Here is a 26,738-nt window from a genome sequence, read left to right on the forward strand (position 1 = left end):
TCTCTCGCCTCCGTGGCAGCGCTAAGGAGCAGCGAGCAGGCAGGCAATAAGGAGCAAGGGGTCCTGGACTGCGAGAGGGCACAGGCCGGGCTGAGGGACACCCCTGTCCCTCCCCGCCCAGTGCATGAATTTCGTGCACCAGGCCTCTAGTGTGAAAATAGATAAAACAAGATACGTGATAAAAACGAGGAGGTGAAGGCTAAGAAACCTGGGTCTCATTTATGTAGCTTAGCCACTCATTATGTGATGTTGGGCATATTATTTTCCTGAACATCCCTATGTGATTTACATATTTTACATGGACTGTTCTCATTATGAAAAACAAAATAAGTGAAAGTGTGGTTTATTTTTGAATGGTATCCAAAAAAATGAGTTATTAATTTACTACATATGCATATATTTCTATTTAACACCTATCAAACTGTGATTGTTTGCATTCTTAATGAGTTCCTCCACATGAGGCCTGTGAATTGATCATCCTGTATCGCCAGTGTCTAGCAGAGTCCCTGACACATGGGCGGCATGCATACATTTTATGGAAGCCAAGTTGTCTAATTTGCTTTATAGCAAGTAAACCTTTAAAATGAGATTTATTGTCTAACCACTATGCTGTACACCTGAAACTAATTCAAATTAATGTAGAATGTAAACTATAATTGAAAAAATAATTTTTAATTAAAAATAAAATGAAGTGAAATTTAAACTGAAACTCACAGGTCCTTCTAGAACAGTGTTTCTCAGTTTTATCCTGGCCCAACCAAGAAGTACATTTTACATCATACCCATTATACACACACAGTATGAAACAAAATGTTAGGAAACACCTTGCTTTGTGTGATGTCCTCTCATTAGTTCGATTTCATTATTTTTTGTTCATTTGAAATAATGCTGGTGTAACCCACCGTAATGATTTCAGGATCCCCTGAGAGGTTCTAGGACACAAGAATGCAAGCTCCCTGAGAACAGGATCTTCATGTTCACGTCTATATTGCTAGTGCTTGGCACATAGTAGGTGTTCAGGAAGTATTTCTGGAATGAGTGAAAAAATGGAGAGGCTCTTTTCCATAGGTCACAATTAAGGACAATACAAAGAAAAAGCAGGAGAGATCTGTAATACTGTCAACAGTTAAAATATACACTGAGTGGCCAGATTACTATGATCTCTGAACACATAATCTGGCCACTCAGTGTATATCCTATATAATAAAAGGCTAATATGCAAATTGTCCCCTTGCCCAGGAGTTCGACCAGCAGGCAGGCCGGCCAACAGCCCATGTCCCCTCCCCCTGGCCAGGCTGGCTGGACCCCACCCATGCACGAATTCATGCACCGGGCCTCTAATACACACACACAACACACACACACACACACACACACACACACACTGAGTGGCCAGATTATTATGCGTTCAGAGATCATAATAATATGGCCACTCAGTGTATATATATATTTATCTATATAATAGAGGAATATGCAAATTAGCTGGGATGCCGTAATGTCATGACTGAACAGCAGGAACCTGAGGCTGCATGGCACCTGGCCGGGGCGAGGGACATCAGGCCACGCCCTCCGTCCCGGCTCCGGGCCGGGAGACCTCAGGCCGCACCCCCCGCCTGGCAAGGCTTGACAGGACCTCAGGCCGTGCCCCCTGCCCCAGCGCTGGGCCAGGAGACCTCAGGCCACACCCCCCGTCCCAGCGTCAGGCTGGGGGACCTCCGGCTGCGCCCCCTGCCCAGCGGGGCTTGATGGGGACCTCAGGCCCCACCCCCCGTCCCAGCGCCGGGCTGGGGGACCTGAGGCTGCGCCCCCCCCCCTGCCCGGAGGGGCTTGATGGGGGTGGGGCCAGCCGGGTCTGGGTCTCCTGCGTTTTTGAAGCGCGTGCGGGTGGTGGGTGGGGACTTTATTCTAGGTCCCTCAGCGCGCCCCAGACTCTTGACAGGAGCGAGATTTTCATGTACATTTTACTAATTTTCTTTCATCTCTGACACTTCTATTATAGAGAAAGGGCAAATAGCAATATTAAAATATTTCCTCTAATTAATTCCCTTTTAATGTGCACGAATTTCATGCACCGGGCCACTAGTTAAAATATATCCTACCTAATAAAATAGTAATATGCAAATTGACCGCACATTCGCTACGCCCAAGCCACGCCCACCAGCCGAAGCCACACTCGCCAGCCAATCAGGGCGAGTATGCAAATTACCCAACAAAGATGGCGGTTAATTTGCACACGCTGAGAGAGGGAGGAGTGAAGACTGAAGACAACTTAGAAGGAAGAGGGAGGAAAAGCGGAAAGCCAGGTGGCTGCCAGAGGGAAAGCCCAGGTGGGGCGGGGCGGGTGGCAGTGGCGAGTGGGTGCAGGCGCGGTGGCCGCAAAGGCGGTGGCAGCGGCTGCGCACACGGCTGCAACAGCCGCTTGCAGGATTTTTCTGCAAATGGGCTACTAGTCTATATATAATTTTTAAAAACATACAAAGAAATAGCCTTATAAACTCCTTGCTACATTTCAACTCCTAGTATTTGAGTGGTCTACTAGAATAATGTAATACCTAAGCATCATGGAGGAAGCAAAGGTAGGTAAGGCTAAGTCTCAGACCTCATGCAGTTTAGAGCCCAATCCAAGGGAATGGTCAAGTACAAGTAGCCTTAGAAGACGTTTCAAGATTTTACCAACATTTGACACCAGTCACAGACAGACACAACTAAAGCTAAGTGCTGATAGGAGGGTTTTCTGGCATAGAGGTGATAATAGGATCAAGAACTGATGACAGTACCCTGCCTCATCTATTTCTCATCACTAGTGGAATCAAACTGTGGGTTATATATAAAATAGATTTAGTCTTAAAAATATTCAAGGGACACTTGGTTTGGCAGTTAAAAATCTGTTCTCCGTTAAATAAGTAAATTCATAATAATCCTGTGTGTAGTTTGTGGATCCTAAAAATTAGGTCTTTCTGCAAGCACAATAATTTGTTTTTGAAAATTAGTTGGCCTGGTTGATAAAGAGGAGGAAGCTTTAGCTTTATACAAAATACATTTTCTTGGTTTTCAGTTAGCATGTAAGTCTGTAGTTTTGTGTACTCACACTGATGAGTTCAGGACTGTGCTGAGGAGCTGTTAAGACTTACAGTCCTTAATTAAGCCAGCCTTAGACTAACCTTAACATTTATCATCGAAACGAACTTGAGCAGGAGAGGAAGCGGGTTGAATAGCCATGCTGAAACAGGTGGAAATAGGGTCTGTCCCCGTGAACAAGGAAGCAGGGCTACCCCAGCTTTAGTGCATGTGTTCATGTTTGGTTACATTATCCTGAAAAGAAATAAAAAGAAGCTTTATAGAACATTTACAAAACTTGAAACACTATTAACCAAAAACCCACTGGCAAATCTTTTGTAATCAGGAGAGATTACTTTCAAAGATTGCAAGTAATCAATAATTTATAAGTAGCATTGTAATGAAAATGTTTTTGTTACATAATTTCTTTCTAAGATCAAGAAAGTGAGTCGTGCTTATTTTAGATCATCTCTAGTAGTGAAAAGATTGAACATTTCCTTAGAAATAATAATAATGGAATAGATCTATTCTTATAGTGTAAAGCAAGTTAACAGACAGCCCTGGGTGTTCATGATTTTATCTAAAAAATACTAGAATATCTCAGTTCATTCAGTGAGGCTTTTTTGACTCCACTTTCTGACTAGCCAGATGCTAAGGCACCGTAGGTAGCATTTTAATGTGGTTTTCTGTTAAATAGCAGTTGCTATAGGATTATCTGGGACTCCACCCAAATGGTACCGGAAGGGCCTGACAGGATAGTTTAGCAGTGTGAACACGAACACCACGGACATTTTGTATGAGAGGGAGCTATAGCAATTACCCCGCAATCTCCACGCGACGCAGTTATTTTGGATTTGTAACTCGGTAATCCAACGCCTTCGCTATTCCCTAAGCACCTTTTTATGGCAATTAAGTAAAACACTGCTCTAGCCGCAGGGACAGGGCTCTGGGTTTTCAGAGGAAACAGTGCTTTCTGCTCACAGCTCATTCAGGACTGCCTTTCCCGGAAGCAAGGCCCGACCCCCAGTGGTTAGTTAAGTGTTTCAGGTTCCAGACCAGGGAGATGGCGTTTATCGTTTGGTTGCTTGCAAACAGAAGCATAAAATTTTATTAAATCGATAAGGCAAATCATTGACCAAAATGAAGTTTAATGAAAGTTCTCTGTCAGAAGATTAATCTAACATTTTAATAGTGTAGGACTATAACAGAGCACAGTCAGTTCTCCTCTATAAACTATGCTTTAAAATAATAGAAATATTTAGGCCTCTTTTTTCTGTATTGAGGCAAAATTGGGCTCCAAAGTAATTGTACTTACGTATTTATTGCCGTCCCACATATTTTAAGATGATAATCTTCCTGACGTGTTTTTTCCTGTCTTTTGTTGTATTAATGCTTTAGAATGCTCTGAGAAGCCCTCTAAACCAGCGGTCGACAACCTCGTGGACCTCCCGGACCGCGGACCACCGGTTGGCGACCGCTGCTCTAAACCAGTGACACTGGCTGGCACAGAGGAGGCCGTGTGTTGGTGGCTCTTCCATGGCCATCTTCTGCAGAGCGGCCATCTCCATCGTCTCAGAAGTGCAAGGCCAGAGGGTCCGAGCACCCAAGTTGAGATGTGGCTCCCCAGCCCTCGGCTCATGCCCCTTGTGAATGTAGAAGCGTTTATGAAACCACTGCCTTGCTTACAGACCTTTTACTCAGATCTGTACTTCCCAAGAATGGGAATCATTGCGTGTAGGAGCTCTAGAGGCAAGTGAACTCTGCCCTTGTTTGCTGTTCAGCTTAGTGAGTTGCTGCTCCTGGTTATTTGATATCCTCTCCCAAAGGTTCTTGAACATTCTGAGAATTAACCGAGCCAGAACTGATCTGCCAGAACAAAAATGTTAGAAAAGGATCATACTGTCAATAACCATATGTGTGTACTGCTGCTAGCACTTAATGTTTACTATGCTATGGGTCATGCACTCTTTAAGTAATTTGTACATCACTAGTTCGTTTAATCCGCACAATAGCCCTCTGAGTAGATACTGTTTACCTCCATTTTATAAATGCTGGGAGGATCCGTCTTTCCCAGGTCACGCTAGTACATGGTGAAGTCAGAATTCGAACCAAGGCCTTCTGTCTCCAGAAACTGAATGGAATCCAACTTTTGAGATAGATTGGGTATCTTTAAAGTTATCAGATATTTATGAAAATATAAGGCAAAGAGCCTCAGCTTCGTGACACACCGCCCAGTTTCTTCTCCACTGTTGTTCAAATGCTTCAGCTTGTGCTAGTTGCAGCACTTGGCTCAACCTTTTCTTATCCAAGCGGCAATCTCTGAGGTAAATGCCGGTGTAAGAGCAGCAGTGCCCTGCGATCCCAGCTGGAACCTTTGGGTTTCCCGTTTGCCTAAGGGAAAATTGCCTAGATCCGTGGTCGACAAACTGTGGCTCTCGAGCCACATGCGGCTCTTTGGCCCCTGGAGTGTGGCTCTCCCACAAAATACCACGGCCTGGGCGAGTCTATTTTGAAGAAGTAGCGTTAGAAGAAGTTTAAGTTTAAAAAATTCGGCTCTCAAAAGAAATTTCGATCGTTGTCCTGTTGATATTTGGCTCTGCTGACTAATGAGTTTGCCGACCACTGGCCTAGATTAAGCTGACCTGATGTGTCCTCGGGACAGATGGTTTAAGTGGGTGGTGGACGTGGAGATGTTGTGGTAACTCTGCTGTTGCTTCATGGTTTGAGAGATGCTATTTTGTGGTAGCAACTGGCTGGCTTACTGTTTTCCTTCGGTATGTTAGGGGTTTAAGAACTGTAAACTAACTCAAGTGAAAACATGTGATTTCTCATGGATCCCTGAGGGATTACCTAGTTGTCCGCAGTGAGTAACCTTAAGTATACGGCCTCCTCTGGTGACCCGCCTGCTGCTGTGCCTCCTCCTGCCCCAGCAGGGCCGCTGTGTGGTCCACTCGGAAGGAAGGCTGGCCCCAGCGCCGCTACATCTTCCTCGCGGCCGCTGCAGCGTCTTGGGGCACCGGCCTTAAACTGTCTCCTGGACCCTAGCTGTGCTCTTACACATGGTCCACATCTAGGCATGAAAGTGCTCCTTTCCCCGGTCACATAAAAAGCTAAGCTTTCGGTTCAACTTGTCCCAGATTTTGCATTTTTCCCAGTCATGTAATTTAAGCTTTTGGCATCTGCCACTATTTAGACAACAACATCAATGAAGATATACCCAACAAAAGTGAACAGAGATCTTGCTGACATCAGTCATAGCTAATTGAGCAGCTTGTTTTGTTTGTTTGTTTTTCCTGCCTGTAATTTCATGTTGCATATTTATGATATGTTTCTGTTAGAAACGATCAGTGTTTCATGGTGTTCTACCAGAGCATGAATTTTCATAGAGCAAGTTTGAGAAGCTCTGTTGAGCTTTGTACAGAGATTTTCTCTCCAGAGATGCAATGTGCGAGGTTTTGACAGCGGTAAGTAGTTTTTTAAAGTAACGACGGGGGATGGAAACCCAGATAAAGAAGCATTGAGAAACACTATTAATTTCTAAAATCTTAAACTACAAGAGGGTAGTAATTACTTCTGCATGAATAGCAACAGCAAATCATTGTAGGGGAGTTTCACAACCAAAATCATTCTGTAAAAGGCTTAGTCCTCGTATACCTTTTCTTTTGTTTTATTTACAGTTATCTCATGAAATCCCCACTTAAAATAAGCATTATCCATGTTGTCTGCATAGCCTGGCAGGGCTTTGAGGCAGAAGCACCGGATAAGACACGCTGACCTTGAATTAAGCACCCTCTTCCGCAGGCAGCGTGCCCGGTTTTTAAAGATTGAGCCTTCTAGGTGTTTGCTAATTACGGAGCTAGGGAGCCCTACCGGGAGCCCAAGCATTTGGAGGGCATCTCTCTCTAGCTCCCCGTGAAGGCTTACCCTCTTTCTTCCGGATCCATTCAGAAAAAAAATCACAAGAAGAAAAACGTCCAAATTCTAAAAATTTCGTCAGTTCATGTGTGAAGAGGTGGCTGACCAGAATACATATATTACAAGTTGTGTTTTTTCTATTCTTGTGTTGTTTTTAGCCTGTTTTCCACAAGTTTTTTTAAAGCAGCTGGCTGGAATTAAAAATGTAGTGTTTAGTCCTGCCAGTGTGGCGCAGTGGTTAAGCGTTGACCTAATGAACCAGGAGGTCATGGGTTCAATTCCCTGTCGGGCCAAATGCCTGGGTTTTTTTTTTTTTTTTTTTTTTTTTTTTTTTTTTTATTTTTATTTTTTTTTTTTTATTTTTTTTTTTTCAAATGCCTGGGTTTTGGGCTCCATCCCCAGTAGGGGTCATGCAGCCTATTGATGTTTCTCTCTCATCATTGATGTTTCTCTCTCCCCCTTTCCCTTCCTCTCTGAAATCAATAAAAAAATATATTTTTAAAAAAGAATGTAGTCTGTAATTTGAGAAGTAACCTACTTAAAGGTTTTTAATTGGGGATTAGAGTTCAAGAACTAATGGGACCATCTTTTCTTTTTTATTAGAAAAAGATACTTTCTTTAGTGTCCTTTGAAGCACAAAATTTTTTTATTTTTTCTTGTTTATTTTTATTTTGTTGCTTGTTTTTTTCTTTTTTAAATATGTTTTTAATTGATTTCAGAGAGAGGAAGGTGAGAGGCAGAGAGGGATAGAAGCATCAATGATGAGAGAGAATCATTGATTGGCTGTCTCCTGCACGCCCCCTACTGGGGATTGAGCCCACAACCTGGCATGTGCCCTGGCCCGGAATCAAACTGTGACCTCCTGGTTCATAGGTCGACACTCAACCACTGAGCCACACCAGTGGGGCTTGTTGCTTGTGCTTTTGGTGTCAAAACTAAGAAACCATTGCCTAATATAAGATCATGACGATATATTTTTGCTTTCTTCTCCGAGTTTTATAGTTTTAGATCTAACATGCAGGACTTTGATCCATTTTGAGTTAACTTCTATATATGGTGTGCAGTAGAGTCCCACTTCATTCATTTGCATGGACATCCAGTTCCCAGTTCCTTTTTTTTTGGCTGGAGCTTTTGGTTGTTTTTGTTGTTGTTATTTATTAGGTAGTATCTTAATTTTTTTATTTCTTTATTGATTAAGGTATTACATATGTGTCCTTTTCCACCCATTACTCCCCTAACCCCCCACCCATGCCCTCACCCCCCTGTTGTTTGTGTCCACTGGTCAGGCTCATATGCATGCATACAAGTCCTCTGGTTGATCTCTCCCTCTTACCCTCACCCTCCCCTGCCTTCCCTCTGAGGTTTGACGGTCTGATCGATGCTTCTCTGTCCCTGATCTGTTTTTGTTCATCCGTTTATGTTGTTTCAGTTCCATTTCTTAAAAAGAGTATTTCTTTCCTCCACTGAATTGTCTTGGCGCCCTTGATCAGTTGACCATAAATAAGGGTTTATTTCTGAACGGAATGCTGTTTTTTTCATCTGTATGTCTGTCTTTGTGCCAGTCCCACAGTCTTGGTTACTGTAGCTCTGTACTAATTTTTGAAGTCAGGAAGTGTGGCTCTTCCAATATTTTCAAGATTTTTTGGCAATTATGGGTCTCTTGAATTTCTAGCATTGACCTGTCAATTTCTGCAAAAGGGGCAGCTGGGATTTTGATGAAGATTGTAGTGACACTGCAGGTTAATTGGGGAGTATTGCCATCCTAACAACATTAAGTCTTATTTAGGTCCTTAATTTCTTTCAATGGTGTTTATAGTTTTCAGATACAAAGTTATGTAGTCCTGCCCTGGCCGGTTTGGCTCAGTGGATGGAGCGTCGGCCTGCGGACTCAGGGGTCCCAGGTTCGATTCCGGTCAAGGGCATGTGCCTTGGTTGCGGGCACATCCCCAGTGGGGGTTGGGGAGTGCAGGAGGCAGCTGATTGATGTTTCTCTCTCATCGGTGCTGCTAACTCTCTCTCCCTCTCCCTACCTCTCTGTAAAAAATCAATAAAATATATTTTTTTAAAAAAACAACAAAGTTATATAGTCCTTTTGTTAAATTTATCCCTAAATATTTTTGATGTAACTATAAATGGAATTGTTTTTTAATTTCATTTTTGTATTGTTCATTGCTAGTATATAAAAATAGATGTCTGTATAGTAAGCTTGTACCCAGTAACCTTGCTGAATTTATTGTTTTTAATAGTTTTTTTAGTGAATTTTTTGTGATTTTCTATATACAGGATCATGTCATCTGCAAATAGAGATGATTTTTCTTCTTTTCAGTCTAGGTGTCTTTTAATTATTTTATTTTTCTTCTCTAATAGCTCTGGCTAGAATCTTCAGAATAGCGTTTCATAGAAGTAACAGAAATGAACATCCTTGTTTTGTTCCTGATCTTAAAGGGAATGCATTAAATCTTTCGCTATTAATATGATATTAGCTATGGGTTTTTCATTGATGCCCTTTATCAGTTTTGGAAGTTTCCTTATATTCCTAGTTTGTTGAGTCTTTTTATCATTAAAGAATGCTATATTTTGTCAAATGCTTTTCAACATCTAATGAGATGAATTTGTCCTTTATTCTATTGATATGGTATGTTAATTAATTGATTTTTCAGATATTAAACCCACCTTTCATTCCTATAATAAATCCCACTGTTCATGGTGTATAATCCTTTTAATATGTTTCTTTGCTTAGTTTGCTAGTTATTTTGTTGAGGATTTTGAGTCCATATTCATAAGATATTGATCTGTAGTTTTCTTGTGGTGTCTTTGTTTTTGATGTCAAGTTAATTCTGGCCTCAGAATGAGGTGGGAAGTGTTTACTTTTCTTCTGTCTTCTAGAACAGTTTGTGAATAATTTATATTGATTTTTTATTAAATATTTGGTAGAATTCACCAAATTCTTCCCATCATAGCCTTTTTCCTTTGTGGGTAGTTTTTAAATTACTAATTCATTCTCCTTTCTCTCATTCTCATTCATTATAAGTCTACTAGAGGCCCGGTGCATAACATTCATGCACAGGTGGGGTCCTTAGGCCTGGCTGGCAATCAGGGCCAATCGGGTTCCCTGCCTCCCTGCCTCCTCCTTCCCTCGCCACCCGCATCCATCCGCCACCACCCATCCCCAGTTCCCCATCCAAGCCTGGGGCCCAGCCCCGATTGGGCAATCGGGACCTGCCGGCCGGGGGGAAGGTACTCAGAGGTTGGCCAGCAGGCCCCCATCAGGCCATCAGGGCCTGCAGGCTGTGGGCAGCTCCTGCATTGAGTGTCTGCCCCCTGGTGGTCAGTGCACATCATAGCAACCAGTCATTCTGGTTGTTCTGTTTTAATGGTCACTTAGGCTTTTATATATATAGATTCAGATTTTTAAATTTCTTCTTGAGTTAGTTTTGGTAGTTTGTGTCTTTTGATGAATTTGTCCATTTCATCTCAGGTATCTAATTTCTTGGTATACAGTTGTTGATAGTGTTACTTGAAATTCTTATTTCTGTAAGAAGAGCTATCTATTCATAGATTTCTAACTAGTAAATAGTTACTTAATCTCTCAAAGCACTTAACCCTTAAATTTGGTGGTCTTTCTGGAGATAAGAACACAAAGAAACATAAAAGCAGAAAGTTACTGAGTCCCTTATTGTTATTGTGAACAGTAGGTAAGCACCATCAACATCAGTTCCTGCCGGGCACAGAGTGTGGAGATGGGGCCTTGGAAAAACGTTAGGAGTGGATGGCCTTCTGCTGTTTACTACCGACCAAGAAATGCGCTGGGTCAGAAATCATTTTCCCTGCAGCCTGGGGGCTTCCTATAACCTTGGACAAAAACACTTGACCTAATTGTCCAACTTTCCATTTGAGAGTAGAGATAACACTACCACATGCAAAACTATCAGGTATTCATTTTTCATTGTAGTGTCTCAGCAATTCTTTAGAAACCTTATATAGGTCAGATCGCAGTATACTGAACTCCAAAGGCTGACCACATTTTTGGATGGTACATTTACTCCTCGTTTTTAAGTTTCTCTCATTTTTACAGATTTCCCAATTTATAAAATGTTTATTTTTTTTAAATATAAAGTCTTGAGTGCAGGGAAATTTCAAACTAAAATAGTACCTACCCAGGCAACATGCAGGAGTCCCAAGCATGAAATCCCTAGGCATGGATGAGATTATTGTTATTTGTGAAAAGGCAGAGGATAAAAGATTTCTGAGTTCGGGATCCCACTCGGACAAATGCATTCCCATCCCAGCACTGTTTTTACCCTTTGGCCCAAAGCTGCTGTTCATGTATAATTTCTCTTTTTCGTGAAAACCTTTGTATCTCTCAATAAAAGAGTTAGATTCCCATTATAGACATTTATTATAAAAGCACTTTGGGAAGGCTATTTACTGCTCAACTAAAAGATAAATTGTTAAAATTAAGTGATATAAGACATTAAATGGAAATAAATGTTCAATTTACTAAGAGTTTAAAACATTGTAGACAGTGTTTTATTGTAGATGTTCTAGACAAACCATTAGTATATATGCTTTTTGGAAAATATTCTGTATTTTGAAAGAGAAGCTCATGTGTAAAAAGAGAAAGGTCACTAAAATAGAGCTGTCAGCATCCAGGAAAAAAAAAAAAGCCTGCCTGTGCCGTCGTTATGGAAATCGGCAGTACACAGGCCAAGTGACTGGCTGCAAACGCTGAAAACAATGGGACTCCTCACGTGGAAAAGGCGGTTTAAGTCCTAGGAGTGCCTGCCAGGGAAACCGCTCACTGGAAAAAGACTGCAGCGTGTTTATGGGGCCTGGCAGGGTCACCTTATATTTTCTACTCTGCAAAGGAGAAAGGAGGAGGTTAGCAAGAAACTTGGGAAGTATCTCTTCTGTTGAAGGGAGGCAAGGACTGGATCAGTGGTCGGCAAACATGCGGCTCGCGAGCTGCGGTTTGCCGCTCTGTTGACTAATTAGCTTGCCGACCACTGGACTAGATCATTCTCTTTAGTTCCCCCTAACTTTTATTTTGAAAATGTATAAACCTTCAAAAAGAAGTTGTAAGGCCTGGCTGGTGTGGCTCAGTGGTTGAGTGTTGACCTGTGAACCAGAAGGTCACGGTTCGATTCCCTGTCAGGGCACATGCCCGGGTTGCAGGCTCAATCCACAGTGTGGGGTGTGCAAGAGGCATCCAATCAATCATTCTCTGTCATCATTGGTGCTTCTCTCCCCCCCCCCCCCCCACCTTTCCTCTCTGAAATCAATAAAAATATATATTTGTTAAAAAGTTGTAAGACCAATACAATCTGTATACTTTCACCTGGAGTCACCAGTGAAAACCTGTTAGCTTTCTCTTACCCTCACACTCACACGGAAAGTAAGGCGGAATGCCCAGGCTGGTGTGGCTCAGTTGGTTGGACATCGTCCCATGCACCAAAAGGTTGCTGGTTTGATTCCCAGTCAGGGCACATGCCTGGGTTGCAGGTTCAATCCCCGGTAGGGGGCGTGCAGGAGGCAGCTAAGCCATGTTTCGCTATCACATCAATATTTCCCTCTCTCCTTTCCTTCCTCTCTAAAAATCAATTTAAAAATATATTTTTTAAAGAAAGTAAGGCAGAAGCATTATAGCATTTCATCTGTAAATACTGCAGCATATATTTTCTAAGAAGACAGCCCTAACCACATTATTATAACATCCAAGAAATTTTCAGTTGGTACAATATCATCTAACGTACAGTCCCTATTAATGTCCCCCCCCCACCCCCGTTGTCCCAATAATGTCCTTTTGGCTTTTTTTTTTTTTTTTAATCTAAGCTCTAGTCAAATTCCTTCATTGTATTTAGTTGTCAAATCTTTTTAATCTTCCTTTGAAGAATACCCGCCCTTTTTTTACTTTCATTTCATTATTTTTAAAAGACCAGGCCGCACTTCTTATTGAATATCTCACACTTAGCTGATTTTTCCTTATGGTTATACTAGAGGCCCGGTGCACGAAATTCGTGCACGGAGGGGGGTTGTCCCTCAGCCCAGCCTGTACCCTCTCCAATCTGGGACCCCTTGAGGGATGTCCGACTGCCTGTTTAGGCCCGATCCTGGTGGGATCGGGCCTAAACAGGCAGTCAGACATCCCTCTCACAATCCAGGACTGCTGGCTCCCAACTGCTTGCCTGCCTGCTTTCCTGATTGCCCCTAACTGCTTCTGCCTGTCAGCCTGATCACCCCCTAACCACTCCCCTGCCAGCCTGATTGATGCTTAACTGCTCCCTGCCAGCCTGTTTGCCCCCAACTTCCCTCCTCTGCGCGCCTGGTCACCCCTAACTGCCCTCTCCTGCAGTGTTGATCACCTCCACTGCCCTCCCCTGCAGGCCTGGGTCCCTCTAAACTGCCCTCCCTTGCAGGCCGGGTGCCTCGCAGCTGCCCTCCCCTGCTGGCCATCTTCTTGTGGCCATCTTGTGTCTTTGACCACATGGGGGCAGCTATATTGTGTGTTGGAGTGATGGTCAATCTGCATATTACTCTTTTATTAGATAGGATAGAGGCCTGGTGCAGGAGTGGGGACCAGCTGGTTTGCCCTGAAGGGTGTCCCTGATCAGGTGGGGGTTCCCTTGGGGCGTGGGGCGGCCTGAGCAAGGGGCCTGTGGTGGTTTGCAGGCCGGCCATGCCCCCTGGCAACCCAAGCAGAGGCCCTGGTATCTGGAATTTATTTTCCTTCTAAAATTGAAACGTTGTAGCCTGGAGCGGAGCCAAGCCTGCTGCTCCCTCTGCAGCCGGCAGCCATTTCTGTGGCAGTTAATTCACCTTCTACAATTGAAACTTTGTTGCCTTAAGCAGGTGGGCCTGGCCAGGGTGTGCGGAAAGCTTTGCTTCCCCTGTTGCCGCCGGCAACCCTGGCTTGTTCTCTCAAGCTATGTTCTGCCGCCATTTCTGTTTGAATTTGTTTACCTTCTATAATTGAAACTTTGTAGCTTGAGTGGAGGCTTAGGCCTGCAACAGCTCGTGGAGAGCTTGGCTTGCTCTGTTACCTGGGAAACCTTGCTCTCTGTGGCTGTAGCCATCTTGGTTGGGTTAATTTGCATACTTGCACTGATTGGCTGGTGGGCTTGGCTTGTGGGTATGTCGATGGTACGGTCAATTTGCATATTACCTTTCTATTAGGTAGGATTCTCTTTAACATAGTTGACAAGAAAACTATCAGGAAATGTTGTGGCCTTTCTGTTTCATCACATCAGGAGGTACATAACATCAGCTTGTCCAACTATTGACAATACTCAGTTTAATCACTTAGATGATACCATATTTTTCCATTGCAGAGGTATCTTTTTCCTTATAGTTTAGGGAAATGTAGGGTTGGTACTTGGAGACTATGTGACCATTGCTTCTCCACAACCTTCTCCCAGAGTGTTAGCATCCATGACCCTTGTATCAGCAGGGGCTGCAAAATGGTGCTTACCTAATTCTGCCTTCACATCCACATCAATCAGCTGGCTTTCTTCTATCAGAAGAGCTTTCCCTCCTTTCCTTCTTTTTTGTATCACTATGGGCTCAGATTCTTCTTATTCAATATCTCATAGTCCATTATTATCATTATTCTCTTCGATACTCAAATTTTTCCAAAGTTGACCAATGGAAGTCCCTTCAAATCAGCTTATCAGTTCCTTGAGAGCTTCCTCCTCCTTTGTATGGCTGCATCATATTCCAGATGTTGTGTGAATATATCATAGTTTATTCAAGCCAGTACCCTTGAGAATCACACTTAAGTTGTTACAGTATTTTTCTCACACAAGTCATGCTGCTGCTTGTGATGTTTGTATATATGAGCCTATTCCCTTATGATAGTATAAGGATTCAAATAAAGAGAAACAATCTGGAAATATGGAGTTAAAAGTGAAAGTATCCCTTTATACCCCTCCCTCCCACCCCTGAATATCTGCTCTCCTCTCCCAAACTGTTAACACTTTGTTCTGCTTCAAACTTTATTTTGTTGTAGTTGATGGTGGTTTTGCTTGATTCTTCCATATTTAGTATGTAAACAAACATACACTGTGTTTATTTTATGAAAATATCATGCTATAATATAATATGAATGGGATTTCCACTTGATGTCTTAGATACCGTCTCATGTCTATATGTATTGAGTTACTTCATTCTTTGTAGTAGCTGTAGACAGTGATAGTTCATAATACAGATTCACCATCACTTATTTAATCATTCTCCTACTGCTATTTAAATTTCTAGTTTTTCAGTATTATAGAAAACGCAGTTAATAAGCTGCAATGTGTCTTTGCATATGCTCAAGTATTTCTATAGAATAAGATCCCACGAAGTAGACTGGTTAATTAACTATCATTGAGTCACTCTTCTGCAGTACCTCCTTCACATTCTTCATTACCAAGTATTAGCAGCATAATTTGTATTTGCAAACCTGGTGGATTAAAGAATGATAGCTGTTGTTTTAATATATTTTTATTGATTTCAGAAAGGGAGGGGGAGGGAGAGAGAGAGAGAAACATCAATGATGAGAGAGGATCATTGATTGGCTGCCTTGTGCACGCCCCCCACTGGGGACCAAATCCACAAACTGGGCATGTGCCCTTGACCAGAATCGAACCTGGGGCCCTTCAGTTTGCAGGCTGACGGGCTAGGGCAGTACCATACTCTTTTAATGAATATTTTGATACCTAGATGAGAAAGTCCCTTGTTCTTTTTCAAATATTTTTCTTCTAGGTACATTTGAGGGCGGGGGAGAGAATCAACTTTATCCATTTCTGTTTTCCCAGCCATGTATGAGAATGTGTCTTTTCCCAGGTCTGGGAGAAAACTGACTAGGCGTTGGGAGCCAAGGTTAAAACTTAAATAAACTTAGAAAAATTAAAGATCATTTGATCTTCTGACCTGGGAGAAATCTGATAGGTTTTGTAACACTGTTAAGTATTACCCAAGTGTTTGTTTAATGAGCTTTTAGCTCATTCCCCTTCTTCTAGGTATAGCTCTCTACAGTTTACCTCTTTAACCCCTTGGACAGTCATCCCCATAATTTCATATCACACTACCTTTGTACATCTTCCCTCTTCTGGCATTTCTTCCCGTTCTCCTCCCCCCAAATTTTCTATCTTGGGAAATCTTCTTTGTTCCTAAAAAAAATCCAGTTGAGATAAGAAGATTGGTCCAACCTTTGTGCCTCATATTATTTATTCCTGTATTATCATTATCAAACTAACATTTTTAACAAGAACAAAAGACCCCTGTCTTCGAGCTGACCAGGGAATGAAAGGGAAAGCTTAGCCAGAAGAAAAATAGATATGAAAGCAGATGTCAGGTGAATTTTTTAAGTCACTAACAGAACTTTCATATCAATTTTTTCCCCAACCTGGCCAGGTTTCGATTTTATGCTCTCAATGTGCTTGTATGAAATTGAGACATTCATTTTGGCCCAGGAAGGAATTCTACATGGGCTGTGGCACAAGCAAAGGCACAGAGATGGGGCTGAACGGGTCGTTAGCGTGGGAGTTTCAGAGGTGGAAGGGAAAATACCAAGAAGGGGTCAGTGTGGGGAGTCGTGGCTTCCTGCAATGTGGAGCTGAGTCCTAAGGAACAGATGTTCTGAATCTTTCCTTTTCTCCTAGTACTGGATGAACGAGTACACCTCCTCCATTGGGATTGGAGTTTTTCATTCAGGAATTGAAGTGTATGGCAGAGGTAAGTGTACACGCCGTCTCAGTACACTTTCTGAAGGTTTTTTCTTTAAAGGTGTTGCAAAGTCATAACTATAGTGCTTCCTTTTCATTTTTTAACTGCTTCCATAACTTTCTATTGCAGAAAAGTAGATCATTTTCCATATTTACTTATACCACATTGTGAGGAAATGCCTAAAGTTGAATGTATTGGGGGAGAAAGTATCAAAGTACATGAGTGTACATTCATTTAGTTTCCTTTTATTCTAAACTAGAGGCCCAGTGCACAAGTTTGTGCACAGGTGGGGTCCCTCGGCCTGGCTGATGATCGGGGCCAATGGGGGGGCCTAAGCTGGCAGGGTGGACCGCGGGAGGTTGGCCGGCCCCAGGTGGGGTGGACCACGGGAGGTTGGCCGGCTGGGGGGAGGGACTGTGGGAGGTTGGCTGGCCCCAGGGGGTGGGACTGCGGCAGGTGGCAGGCTGCGGGAGGTTGGCTGAGGGAACACACTGACCACCAGGGGGCAGCTCCTGCATTGAGCATTTGCCCCTGGTGGTCAGTGCACATCATAGCAACCGGTCAACCGGTTGTTCGGTCGTTTGGTCACTTAGGCTTTTATATATATAGATACTGTGTCTTAAAAAAATATTTTTCTTTTGAGATTGTTATGCCACAACAATCATTTTGGTTGGAGAAGGGTTGATTCTAGCGAGTGGCACACTTGAAATACCAGTTTCCGGAGGAAATTTCAGTGATTTGTGTTTGTAGACCTACAAGTGTGAGGTTGTAAAGTTTTAAAAGATCACTGAGCAAGCCCTGCCCTTGATTACACCCAGCTTCTTGCTGGGGAACAATGGTCTTGGTCGTTCATTAACTCAGCTCTTTATTCTTTATTACCCTTTATCCTGGCACGCACGCGGGGGCCGCTCACATTAGCAGCTCTGCTCTCAGCAGCTTGTCTCCTTGTTCTAAGTCCCACTCCCGGTGAAGATAATTTACTCGTGAGCAAGTTGTGGGCAGTAATAGTGTGGTCAGACCACACTGCCAGCTTCATCAGGGCTGTAATAATGTATTAGTTTGAATCATAAACTCACGCTGTAGCAGAAACGCCTTGCATTGCCTCAGCTAGGCAGGCTTTGTGACCTCTTTAAATGTGTTCCTGCATTTACTCAGAAAGGCTACCTACACCCAGCTTAGCTGTTAGGAAGAAAAGGCTCGTTGGCGTCAATGTGTCAGTACGGTGCCCGGCATGTCCCTTTCTCACACTGCACACGGCAGCTGCGTGCCGGCGGGGTGCAGCGTGTTAAATGTGGGCCGTGCCGTCGCCGGTGAAGCTCCATTGTGCTGGAAAGGCTGCGTCTACCTCCAGTGCGGGAGTATTGCTGGGGGGGGCATTGGAGTGTGGGGCTCGCTCCCTGGTTCGACTTGGCTTTTGCCCAAGTTGTGTGTGTGTTCCTTTTCATCTGAATTGGATGGTGTGTTCGTTTTAAAGTGCCATCAAGTCTTGAACCACATGCCTGTGCTCCTGGCAGGTACATAAGAGCCACTTCTCAGATGAAGAAACCAAACCTGCTGAGAGTCATACTGTGAATCAGCCATAACCCTCGGAGGAGCCCATAACCCCTGGTGTTCTGATGCACCAGTCCATTGCTCTCTCACCTGCCTGATCATTGCTCCCTTCCAGGAAACCATGTGGGGACAATTAGAAACGTCCACATGAGCTTAGCAAAGCTAGGGCGGGGCAAAAGTAGGTTCACGTCTGGAAACAATACAATAACTGATAATTAATACACACAACTGTAAACCTCCTCTTGTTCCACTCGCTATATTCCTGCAAGTGAATGGTCACTCCTTAAATAGGAGAATGAATGGCTCTGTGACTCTTCTGACTGCAACTGAGAAAGTTAAAAATCCACAGACAGTCTTCCCATGCCAACCTGATCACCCAGTGTTTTATAACATGTCATTAAAGATGTTTTCCTGTGTGTTTCAGTATTGCGTGTGAAACACCTGCTGGTCATCTACATCACTGCTTTTTTCTGAAAGATCTGAATCACAGGTGAACTTGGTGTCTGCCAGTTCTTCCCACGCTTTGTTCTAAGACCTTTTCAGGTTACCGTTAGTAAATTGTAAGTGATGGGATAAATTAAACAGGTGTTTAGAATTCTTTCAGTAAGCCACTAAGGTTTGCCACTTAAATACCTAAGGATCTCATAGCAGAACTGCAGACGGGAACTTCCATTCCCCCTGGTTGGGAACCGGCCTCCGTGTTCATCTGGAGGAGCTGGCTTCCGCCGGGCCTGGCTGGCGTCGCTGTAGGGCAGGTGGCTCCCTCCTGCGGCAGCGCGTGCAGAGCGTGTGTATAGTAACTTGCAGTTTATTTTCTCTTGAACGGGGGAATTGAATTCAGTTTTTCAGGTTTGCTAATGTTTCAAAGATAAACCAGGATTCTTCAGCCAGGAATCATGAAAACTCATTGTTTTTTTAAATTTTATTATTGATTTCGGAGAGGAAGGGAGAGGGGGAGAGAAATAGAAACATCAGTGATGAGAGAGAATCATGGATCAGCTGCCTCCTGCACACTCCCCACTGGGGATCGAGCCCCCAACCCGGGCATGTGCCCTGACCGGGAATCCAACTGTGACCTCCTGGTTCATAGGACGATGCTCAACCCCTGAGCCAAGGGCCAAAACTCGTTATTAGACAGGTTTTTCAGTCGAGTACACTTCTGACTTTTGATCACATTGTGCTGAATGAACTGACCCCTCATTAGTGTGGCAGGCTCGATCGGCAGAGGCTGTATTTACGTCGGGGTGTTAGTCACTCGCCTCTTGCCAATTAAAAAAAGTTTTTACTTGTGACTGTCTTTCATTAGCGTTTCAGGCCTTTTGCGCCAACTGTCCTGTACAAGTAATAGCTAAATGAGATGTTTGTGAAAGCATTAGTAAACTGAAAAATATTTAGGTGGTATTGTTATCATTTATTAAAGCTAATTCAGCATTTTGATTACGTTTTGTGTGATTAATACTAAAAATCATGAGTTTTCTCTTTTCAGAATTTGCTTATGGTGGCCATCCTTACCCCTTTTCTGGAATATTTGAAATTTCCCCCGGAAAAGCTTCTGAACTAGGAGAGACATTTAAATTTAAGTAAGTAGGGAGGATATTTTTTTTACACTGTTTTAGTGCCAACACTTGTTTTCAGGCATACAGAATTCCTCTGCAGGTGAAAATCTAGGGAGGTGACATGTTTAACGTTGCTTTAGTTGCTGGCATTTCACGTTCAAATCTCCGTGGTTGTGTCAGGAAGGGGGTGGCCAGATGAAGTGCCTGGGACAGCCTTGCCTCGTGCTTTACTCAGGACCCAGGGGAGTTACTCTGTGGACTTGAAACTGTTCTGACTGGGTCTGACTCCAGCTCTGCTTTAGAAAAGGTTCATATCCAAACATTCCTTCCCCTCAACCTCCTGTTTTGGGGGGAGATGGAGGACAGTTTTATTTCAATCTGCCTGACAATCTCAACAGTCTCTTCATTGTCCCGATGAAAGGGACGCCGTTTATAAATTTCAAGTAACTGATTAGCCGGGAAGCTGTCGCTCAGGTGTAACCCTAAGTGTACGGAGCGGAGTGGTTCTGGAGCCTTGAGTGGTCAGCAGCACTGGAAACAGTGCTGAGCATCAGGCTCCACTACTTCATTAAGGTCTGAGTTACAGTGATGTTTAGAATCTTAGTTTCAAGACGCTTCAGAGAAACTTCTGGGCATGTAATAGGTAACTTGCCCAAAATGGGGAAGAACAGTGAAATGAGGTTGTACCAGTGAAATGCAGCCCAGGGCTGCCCGAGCTGCCATGCCCGTGGTCACGGCTCCCTCGGCCTGTGGCTGGATGGGAACACTTCCCGCAGGAACGCTGTAGAAAGCCGTCCTGGATCTGTTCCGCAGGCCTCCCTTAGTGCGGTTTCCTAATATCTTTAGCTTTCTTGGATGCCCTACTTGCTCTGCTAAAATCCTTCACGTTACTGGATAGTGTCGATTCCATTTCCAGGGTGGTAGCCGGGTGAGGGAGTTGGTTAAGCCAGCGTTGAGGGCAGGGGCGGTTAAGCATGGAGCTGGTTCTCTAATACAGTGTGTGACGACGTATACACAGTTGTAAATCAACGGTGATGTTGCATTTTTAATGTCGGGGTGTATAAAGAAACTGACTGACGTTGCATTGGAATTGTTCAGAAGTCGTGTGTTTAAGAGTTTATTGCAGAAAAGTAGAAACTAAAATAATTGACATTTTTAAAGTATCTCATTTATCTTTAGTCTTATTACAGAAACCTGCTTTGTTAATCACCGCGGTATTCCTGGAAATATCAAATCTTTAAACTGCTTTCTATAAAGACCTAAACCTCACACAGCGCTGTTCTTCTCTTTTCTTTAAGAGAATCTGTTGTTTTAGGGAGCACGGACTTCCTAGAAGATGAGATAGAAAAAATTGTGGAAGAACTGGGAAAAGAGTACAAAGGCAATGCCTATCATTTAATGCACAAAAACTGCAACCACTTTTCTTCAGCTTTATCGGAGGTAAGTCAGACTGACCCTGAGAGTCCTCAAGCGAAGAGCACTGCCTCGTCCACTCCGTCCCACGCACGTGCTGCTGCGCCTTTCCTGCTTGTTGGTGTTGTAGCAGGAGGTATTCCGTTTCTCCTTCCTCCTGTCTGCGTGACCTTCAGCACAGCTTGACATTGGGGTTATGTTTGCTGTGAGGACAGTGGTTGTCTCACTCTAATTCATGTCATTGCAGCCTCAAACGTCCGCTGTAAAGAAGTGAATGCCTAAGAGACTGCTGCTTGCGAACCACTCGTATTTCTCTTTCCCTAAGTCAGTGATGGCGAACCTATGACACGCGTGTCATCACTGACACACGTAGCCATTTCTGATGACACGCGGCCGCATGCCGAGGATGAAACATTTGCGAAATAATGTTTTTTCCTCCAAGTGACACACTACCCGAGTTATGCTCAGTTTTTTGGTGAAGTTTGACACACCAAGCTCAGAAGGTTGCCCATCACTGCCCTAAGTTTTAGTTGCCAACTTGAATTTTCTTCCCAGGCTGCTCCTTACTCATAAGACATTCATTTTTCCTCTCTTGGGATCTTATTCTGCCAGCTTATCACGCAGGCGTTTATCGGCCTTCCCAATCTTGAATCCCAAGCGAAGACCAAAACTAGATCAAAATGACAGGCCCTTGAAAAGGAAAACGGAAGGAGAAAACGAAAGATGCTCAGATCAGGTCTAGAGAATTAAATGGCGCTTCAAACAGCTTCCCACCTCGCTGGCCGGGCAGGGGGTGCCGTGGTGGAGGGAAGGCTCCCGAGGCGTCCCTGGCCCCCTGCGGGCTGCGTGGCCCCGGCTCTGTCCACCCCCTCCCGGCTCCCAGGGCGTAGCGGCCAGCAGGACTGTACGTTTCACCGACGTTGAGCACCACATAGGAGTCCATGAGAGGGGCATCGTCTGCTCCACGACAGACACGCTGAGTCAGGTCTCCGCTGGGACACGGTCCCCAGGTGCTTCCTGTGGACGTGGAAGTGGAGAAGCGCCCCGTCCGGTGGATGCATCGGTAGCACAGTGACCTGGGTGACCTTCAGGGAAGGAGGAGGTGGCTCAGGGCTTTCTGGAAACCGGCATGACATCGTCCGGAAGGCAGACTCGGGTGCCGATGGCTCGCGGGCTCTGTCTTAGGCCAGGCCAGTTACTGCGCAGGGTCGGGGCGCAGGCAGCGTCCAGGAAGCACGCGGCTACACGGAGGGGCAGTGGTCCCCGTGTCTGTCACACTGGCCTGTGCTCGCCGTCACCACTCCCGTGGCTGACCTTCGGCCATGCAGATAGTCCTTAGTGTGTCTCGGTGTGAAAGGTAATGCCTGTGTTTTTAGAGTAGACAGATGGCAGTGGTATCGCAGAAGGTCAGTAACCATCCTACCTAATAAAAGAGTAATATGCAAATTAACCATCACTCCGCTACCCCACAAGCCATGCCCACCAGCCAGTCAGAGCGAGTATGCAAATAAACCCAACTAAGATGGCTACAGCCACAGAGAGCAGGAGGGAGGCTTGGGTTTCCCAGGCAACGGATGAAGCCAAGCTTTCCGCCTGCCCTTCCCGGCCTAAGCCTCCACTCAAGGCTACAAAGTTTGAATTATAGAAGGTAAACAAATCCAAACAGAAATGGTGGCAGCCACAGAGCTGGAAAGAGCAGGAGGCTAGGGTTGCCCCCTGCTTTCCGCACACCCTGCCCGGCCCAGGCCTCCGTTTAAGGCTACAAAGTTTCAATTACAGAAGATATACACAAACCCCAACAGAAATGGCTGCTGGCCACAGATCGAGCAGGAGGCCTCGTTCCACTCCAGGCTACAAGTTTCAATTGTAGAAGGAAAATAAACTCCAGATACCAGGGCCTCCACTTGGGTCGCCAGGGGGCGTGGCTGGCCTACAAACCACCACAGGCCCCTCGCTCAGGCCTCCCCACGCCCCAAGGGAACCCCCACCCTGATCTGAGACACCCTTCAGGGCAAATAAGCTGGCCCCCACCCCTGCACCAGGCCTCTATCCTATCTAATAAAAGAGTAATATGCAGATTGACCATCACTCCAACACACAATATGGATGCTCCCATGTGGACACAAGATGGCCAGCAGGGGAGGGCAATTGGGAGGGACCAGGCCTGCAAGGGAGGGCAGTTGGAGGTGATCAAGCCTGCAGGGGAGGGCAGTTAGGGGTGACCAGGCCGGTAGAGGAGGGAAGTTGGGGGCAAACAGGCTGGCAGGGGAGCAGTTAGGCATCAGTCAGGCTGGCAGGGGAGTGGTTAGGGGGTGATCAGGCTGGCAGGCAGAAGCGGTTAGGGGAAATCAGGAAGGCATGCAGGTGAGCAGTTGGGAGCCAGTAGTCCTGGGTTGTGAGAGGGATGTCCAACTGCCCGCTGGGATCGGGCCTAAACAGGCAGTCGGACATCCCTCGAGCGGTCCCAGATTGGAGATGGTGTAGGCTTGGCTGAGGGACACACACACACACACCCCTGCCCCCGTGCACGAATTTCGTGCACCGGGCCTCTAGTTAAGGCATAAGGCTCACTCTTTGGAGAGGAAAGTTACATTGCTTAATGACAGGGGTCAGCCTCTGTACATATTAGCTAATTTGGGGACATAAACTACTTTGAAACCTCCTTCCTAAGTCATCAGCTAAGAGATGGATGGCACTCTAGCTTCCGTGGTCATAATTGTGGACAGGACTGGAGGCAGAAATGCGAAAGGGACCTTGGAACACGGACTCAGCCAAGCCCAGTGTTCCTGCAGAAGGAAGACAACAATGAAGAGCGAAGTTAGTTTTATGAAGACCCAGTTTGAAACAGGAAAAGGGATCAGCGGAGGGAGTCCTCAGGGCCTTGTCTGTCTGTCGTCCCTGGTGGACTTCAGCCCCGGAGCCAGGCTTCCTCGGGGAGATGCTGCTTTCTAGACCAGCGTGAGCTCCTGGGAAAACAGGGTCCAGTGGGTCCAGGAGAAACGGGCGCTGGAGACTGAGGGCGGGGAAGAATTCACAGATAGGAACATACCCAAGACATACACACCCGCCCCCCCCCCCCCCCCCCCCGCGCTCCTGGGGCGTCTCTGCATTCCAGTAAACCCTGTACTTAAAGTCCTTTCTTCGATGGTGGACAGAGTCCTCCCCCATGTGTCTCGAAGGAAGGAGCAGGTGGAACCGCTCGTTTCACAGACTGAAAAGCAAGCAGCTTGCCAGGGCTCCTCGGGAAGGAGGAGCTGACAGGAGGGACCAGGCCCCAGCTAGGGAGCTGCTTGCTATCAGGGGCCTGACGTCCCGGCTCAGCTAAGGAAGGGCTGCCCGACCTCCCTCCCCACCTTCCACCCTCCACCCTCCACGGCAGGGGGCGATCGCCATTACCTCTCACCTAATACAACTCTTCCTCCTCCAGATTCTCTGTGGGAAAGAGATTCCTCGCTGGATCAACCGCCTTGCCTACTTCAGCTCCTGTATCCCCTTCCTCCAGAGCTGCCTCCCGAAGGAGTGGCTCACGCCCGCCGCCCTGCAGTCCAGCGTGAGCCAGGAGCTCCAGGGCGAACTGGAGGAGGCCGAGGATGCTGTCGCCTCGGCCGCCGCAGCAGGCTCCCGGCGCCACACTAAACTCTAAGGGTCTCCAAAGCCACACACTCAGCACTGTCTCGGCCGTTGACTATCACTAGCGAGAAGTAAAGAGGAAGCGTCCTATGATGCTGGTATGCAAAGCTGGCTCTCCCCAAATCCCGGTTTCACAGCTCAGGATTCCATTTGTATAACCAACCGCTCGGCGCAGGAGGGAGAACTGCGTGCAGCGCCCTCTGGTTTTTTACCCACTTGTAAATGCAGATTTACTTCTTCTGTTTTATACAACTCTGTTATGTTTACAGTATTTTGTATCGCTGTTTACAAATCTTGCATGGACTCCTGCCACCATAAAAGAAGGAAATCTCCACGTCTTCACTGTCAGGCAGGCCATCTTTGTACACTTCCGACAACGGCCAGGGCGCTGGCGTCAGTCATAGGCACACAGACCAGGCGGCGGGGCATCACCTGCTTGAGAACTGTCTGTCGGGTTTGTGTGTGTTTCTGTTACGGTTTTGGCACAGGATGCAGAGCGCGAAGGAGCGCACACAGCGCGAGGGCTGGGGCCTGGGTCTGCTGAGCGGCAGCCCCTCCCGCCCCCCGCCCTCCGGGCAGCACATCTCCCCTGGCTCCTCCCCACTCCCCTCCCCCGGGGGAGGCACTCGCCTCTGGCTGGCTGGCTCTGATGCCTCTGACTCTGGAATTAAGATGTTTTTTCGTTAAAGTAACTGACGAGTGGTTTTGCACACGTGCTGGAGGCTTCGTTTTTATCTTAACACGGTGACGGGCTCCCTGCACAGGAGTCTGGGTGAGCAGCAGGACAACCGGGTTCCCTTTCAGCTGTGTGGCTCTCCCGCTGCCTTTGTACGAGACCTTGAAGACTGGTCTCGAGCAACACACTCCGAAAAGCGAATGCTCTGATGTCTCACACACGTTAGTACCACATCAGGGAGAGCAAGTGGTTAGTGTCTTAGGGAGTAGTTTCACCTCATAATGGAAAGCCTCCTCTCATTGACCTCTTGTTTAAAGTCACGTTTGTACATCTTTAAGTTCCTCTTTTTCTGTTCTCTCAAATGTATGTCTCTTACGTCACATTCTCTAAGGATGGAATTGTCACACAGATAAGTCCTCCGTAGCAAGGAATCTGTCTGCGCGAGTCTACTCCCAGTTTGGCCCCTGGATGTAAGAGCCGGGTCATTACATGTCACATTCCATCTTTCTGCCTTAAGAATGAATGTCCCACGTGAGACTGGATGCAGCGCAAAACGTACCCAAGGCAGTGACTTTGACTTCCTATACGTTGTTGTTTAAAGTCACCTACTTTTATTTCAGCGTCTAGACTGGATTGTTAGCGCTACTGCTCTTTGTAAAGATACATATCTTTCAGTAAACGACATTTTTAACTTTTCCATAAGCTGATTTTGACTCATTTAACAGCATAAGCACACCCTGTTCATAGGGAAAATAAACCTCGAGTTGTGAGTACTGACCTGAGGAGAAGGAAGCCACGTGACCTAACTTACGCTTTGGCTTCTGGAGAGGAAGCTGCCCCAGTCCCTCCCACTCGGGCAGAGCACTGGGTGTGAGGAGGGAAACTGAGCTTTAAGGAAAGGACGGGTCAGGTCTAAAGTGAGAGGAGAATGAAACACTAAGAGTCAAGCAGACCAGAGTCCCGTCACCACCACCCCCCCCCCCCCCCCCCCGTGAGGGGAAAGCCTGCGGGCATTTCCTTGGCCTGTCTGAGGGTGGTAGGTCGCAGTTCTTGCCATCCATTCAGAGCCAGGGCTTCAACCCGGGCTGTGGCAGTGGGGAGTGGCCAGCACCGGGCCCTTCCACCTGCTCCTCCAGAGCTCAGCACACCAGCGACTGTATTCTTTGTTGTGCTGACTTCAGTCTGCGGCAGCGGGTTTAAAACAAGGACCTGCGGCCCAAGGCCGGGCATGGCAA

At 45.7% G+C, this 26,738-nt stretch overlaps 1 protein-coding gene across 3 annotated transcripts in view; it reads left to right on the forward strand.

Annotated features, from left to right (window-relative positions):
• The window catches only part of DESI2 (desumoylating isopeptidase 2), a 38,179-nt gene extending 11,980 nt beyond the window's left edge, over positions 1-26,199 (forward strand). For 2 of the 3 annotated variants that reach the window (XM_054712884.1, XM_054712885.1), the window contains exons 2-5: positions 16,614-16,686; positions 19,715-19,808; positions 21,083-21,224; positions 24,625-26,199. In XM_054712884.1, the coding sequence (XP_054568859.1) occupies positions 16,614-16,686; positions 19,715-19,808; positions 21,083-21,224; positions 24,625-24,840 (525 nt within the window). In that variant the 3' untranslated portion in view covers positions 24,841-26,199. The remainder of the gene's footprint in view (positions 1-16,613; positions 16,687-19,714; positions 19,809-21,082; positions 21,225-24,624) is intronic. The other variant, XM_054712886.1, reaches the window with a different exon arrangement.
• The last annotated feature ends 539 nt before the right edge of the window (positions 26,200-26,738 follow it).

The sequence above is a fragment of the Eptesicus fuscus genome, chromosome 24 (assembly GCF_027574615.1).
Source record: "Eptesicus fuscus isolate TK198812 chromosome 24, DD_ASM_mEF_20220401, whole genome shotgun sequence".
Lineage (NCBI taxonomy): Eukaryota > Metazoa > Chordata > Mammalia > Chiroptera > Vespertilionidae > Eptesicus > Eptesicus fuscus.